The 2,893-nt window shown below is 63.4% G+C and overlaps 1 protein-coding gene across 1 annotated transcript in view; it reads right to left on the bottom strand.

Annotated features, from left to right (window-relative positions):
* VDBG_07230 (D-lactate dehydrogenase) overlaps positions 1-2,787 on the bottom strand; it is a gene marked incomplete at both ends in the record, with an annotated part of 4,871 nt that extends 2,084 nt beyond the window's left edge. The window contains 6 exons of the mRNA XM_003002613.1: positions 68-186; positions 434-467; positions 849-929; positions 980-1,074; positions 1,181-2,452; positions 2,520-2,787. Of these exons, the coding sequence (XP_003002659.1) occupies positions 68-186; positions 434-467; positions 849-929; positions 980-1,074; positions 1,181-2,452; positions 2,520-2,787 (1,869 nt within the window). The remainder of the gene's footprint in view (positions 1-67; positions 187-433; positions 468-848; positions 930-979; positions 1,075-1,180; positions 2,453-2,519) is intronic.
* Between the last annotated feature and the right edge of the window lie 106 nt (positions 2,788-2,893).

A 2,893-nucleotide genomic window follows, 5' to 3' on the forward strand; every position in this document is an offset into this window, starting at 1 on the left:
AAGAGCTCTCTTGGCGATTACCCTGTTGAGCACAAGCTCCTTCCTACATGCTGCGTCCCTCCCACACCTGCTGCCCCGCACCACTTGCCGTTTTACCTTCCAATCTGCGAGCCTGCCATTGCGCCATTCCATTTGCTCTATCATGTCTTGCTAGGTCTCGACCTGTGAGGCCAAACATGACGCTGCCTGTTGAACACGGTTTGCCCGCGCTTCATGGCAAACAACCCAGGGCCTGGCCATTGCATGTCACTGTCGACCCATGCCAGGCACCACCTGCGGTTGGGGACGCCACGGGGGTGGGAGGCCGCCTGGCCATTGGTCTGAGGATCCCCGCCGCCACGAGTTGCCTGCCTGGCCCGTGCTCAAGCTTACGCGCGTGGGCCAAGACATGGTTGAGCAGCTCCTGCTCGGCCAATTACCGCGACCTACCTACCTTCCGCAATATCGCCACGGTTGAGTTCCGTTTTCTACTCGACCGTAACAGCATGGCCGTTACGCTGTACCACACTTTTGGATCACACAGAGGCATCACGTTCGAGGGAGACGACGCCTGGCTTCCACAGCCTGCAGAGGGCTTCAATACCCTGTAGCAGAGCGAACAGGGCAAAGCAAGCCAGTTCCCATTCCGAGTGTTACAACAGCTTCCATCGTACATGAACGTGCCCTTCCACCCTCTACCACTCGGCGACCTCGCCCGCCTTGGGCTTCTGCATCCGAACCACCTTGTCGCAGTTGAGCAGGCAGAGCGGGTCGAACGCCTTCTTGATCTGTCTTGTGTCAGTGGGGGTCCTCCAGGAGAGGCTGTATGGATGGAAAAGGCGTCTCCATGCAGACGCTCCTGTACGTACCTGTCGCATGGCGTCCACAGTCGTCTCGCCGAGCTCGTGCGGGAGGTAGTCCCTCTTGACGAGGCCCACGCCGTGCTCGCCCTGCTGCCGTCAGTCCAAATACACACAAAGCCCTGACAGGATGCACATACCGTGACGGTGCCCTCCATCTCCACGGCGCGCTTGACCATGTTGTGCACGAGCGTCTCGGCCCTCTTGCGCTCCTTGTCGTTGTACAGCAGGATGACTGCCTCGTTAGATGTGTGTGCCCAGTGACGAGATGAGGGAAGAAGAATAAAAGAAAAGGAAGAAGAATAAAAAAGAAAAAAAAAGAAAAAAAAAAGAGAACTCACTGTGAAAGTTGCCGTCGCCGACGTGGCCCACAATGGTGCCGAACAGCCCGCTCTTGCCCATGGCGTCCTTGGTCTCCTCGATGATGTCCGGCAGCCGGCTCATGGGCACGGCGACGTCGCCGGTCCAGACGTGGTCGCCGTCGCGCTTGACGGCCATGGTGCTCCAGAGGGCCTCCTTGCGGGCGCTCCACAGGTCGTGCTGCTCCTCCTCGTTGCGGGCAAACTCGAACGACTTGCCGCCGGCCTGGCCCGCGAAGCCCTGGACGAGGGCGACCTGCTCCTTGACGCCGCGCGCCGTGCCGGCAAACTTGAAGAAGAGCGTCGGCGCCTCCTGCCAGGCGCGGCCCGTTGTGCCCGACTCGTTGATGCAGCGCATCTGCAGGTCGTCGAGGATCTCGACGGCGGCGACGGGCACGCCGGCGCCCACGACGCGGGCGACGCAGTTGGCGGCGTGGCGGATCGAGGGGAACGTGGCGACGGCGACCGACGTCGACGCCGGCTTGACCGTCACCTTGAGGGTCGCCTCGGTGACGAGGCCCAGCGTGCCCTCGGACCCGATGAAGAGCTTGGTGAGGTCGTAGCCGGCGGAGCTCTTGCGCGGTCGCTGCCGCGTCTTGATGATAGTGCCGTCGGCCAGCACGACCGTCAGCGAGAGCACCCACTCGCGCATGGTGCCGTAGCGGTACGCGTTGGTGCCGCTGCAGCCCGTGCCGACCATGCCGCCGATCATGGCACCGGGGCCCGGGTCGGGTGGGAAGAAGAGGCCCGACGCGCCGAGCTGGTCGTTGAGCGCCTCCCAGCCGACGGCCGGCTGCACGACGACGTCGAGGTCGGCCTCGTGCAGCGCCAGCACCTTGTTCATGCGGCCAAAGTCGACGCAGACGCCGCCGCGCGTCGGCACAAAGTGGCCCTCGAGCGACGTGCCGCCGCTGTAGCCGACGACGGGGATGCGGCGCCGGTGGCACACCTTCATGATGGCCGCCACGTCCTCGGTCGACGAGGGGAAGACGACGCAAAAGGGCCGCTCCGACGCCTTGGCCGGGTGCGACGACCACTCGGACGAGGCGTGGTGGTCGAGGTCGTTGGGCGCCGTGCTGACGTGCTCCTTGCCGAGAATGTGCACAAAGTCGGCCCACGCCGCCTGCATGTTCTCCATGTTGGTCTTGTGCTCGGGCGCAATCGTCTTGTCGAGCGGCAGCGTCGAGTCCTCGCTGGGCTTGGGCGGGTAGAGCGAGCCGAGGTAGTAGGACGAGCCCATGGTGAAGAGCAGGACTGCGGGCAGGAGGTGGTCAGCTTGGGGGCGACACTCATGAGGAGGCCGAACAATGGTTGCACATACCAAAGGTCAGGGCATAGCTCCGGCTTGACGCCGACTTTTCACGCTCGTTGGCGAATCTCTCGCGATCCGCCCTCTCCCGCGCCAGACGCTGCGTGATGCTGCCCGTCACCTGGCCCTGGAACGACCGGCCCGCCTTGTCCTCGTTCGATACGCGCTCGGGGGGCTTGCTGTCGGAGGCCAGGTGTCGCAGGGCGTAGGCGGTGCTGCGGGGTGTCGTGCGGAAACGCCGCAGGGCGCTCTGGGAGGCCTGGGCTGGGAGGCGGGCCATGATGATGATCTGATGTGTGGTTTTGCTCGAGGTTGTGTACTGGGGATGGTCGCCGACTGGCTTATGCCATGCGTCAGGGAACGTTATGTTTGTTTTTGATGTGTCT

Source organism: Verticillium alfalfae, genomic scaffold (genome assembly GCF_000150825.1).
Source record: "Verticillium alfalfae VaMs.102 supercont1.9 genomic scaffold, whole genome shotgun sequence".
Lineage (NCBI taxonomy): Eukaryota > Fungi > Ascomycota > Sordariomycetes > Glomerellales > Plectosphaerellaceae > Verticillium > Verticillium alfalfae.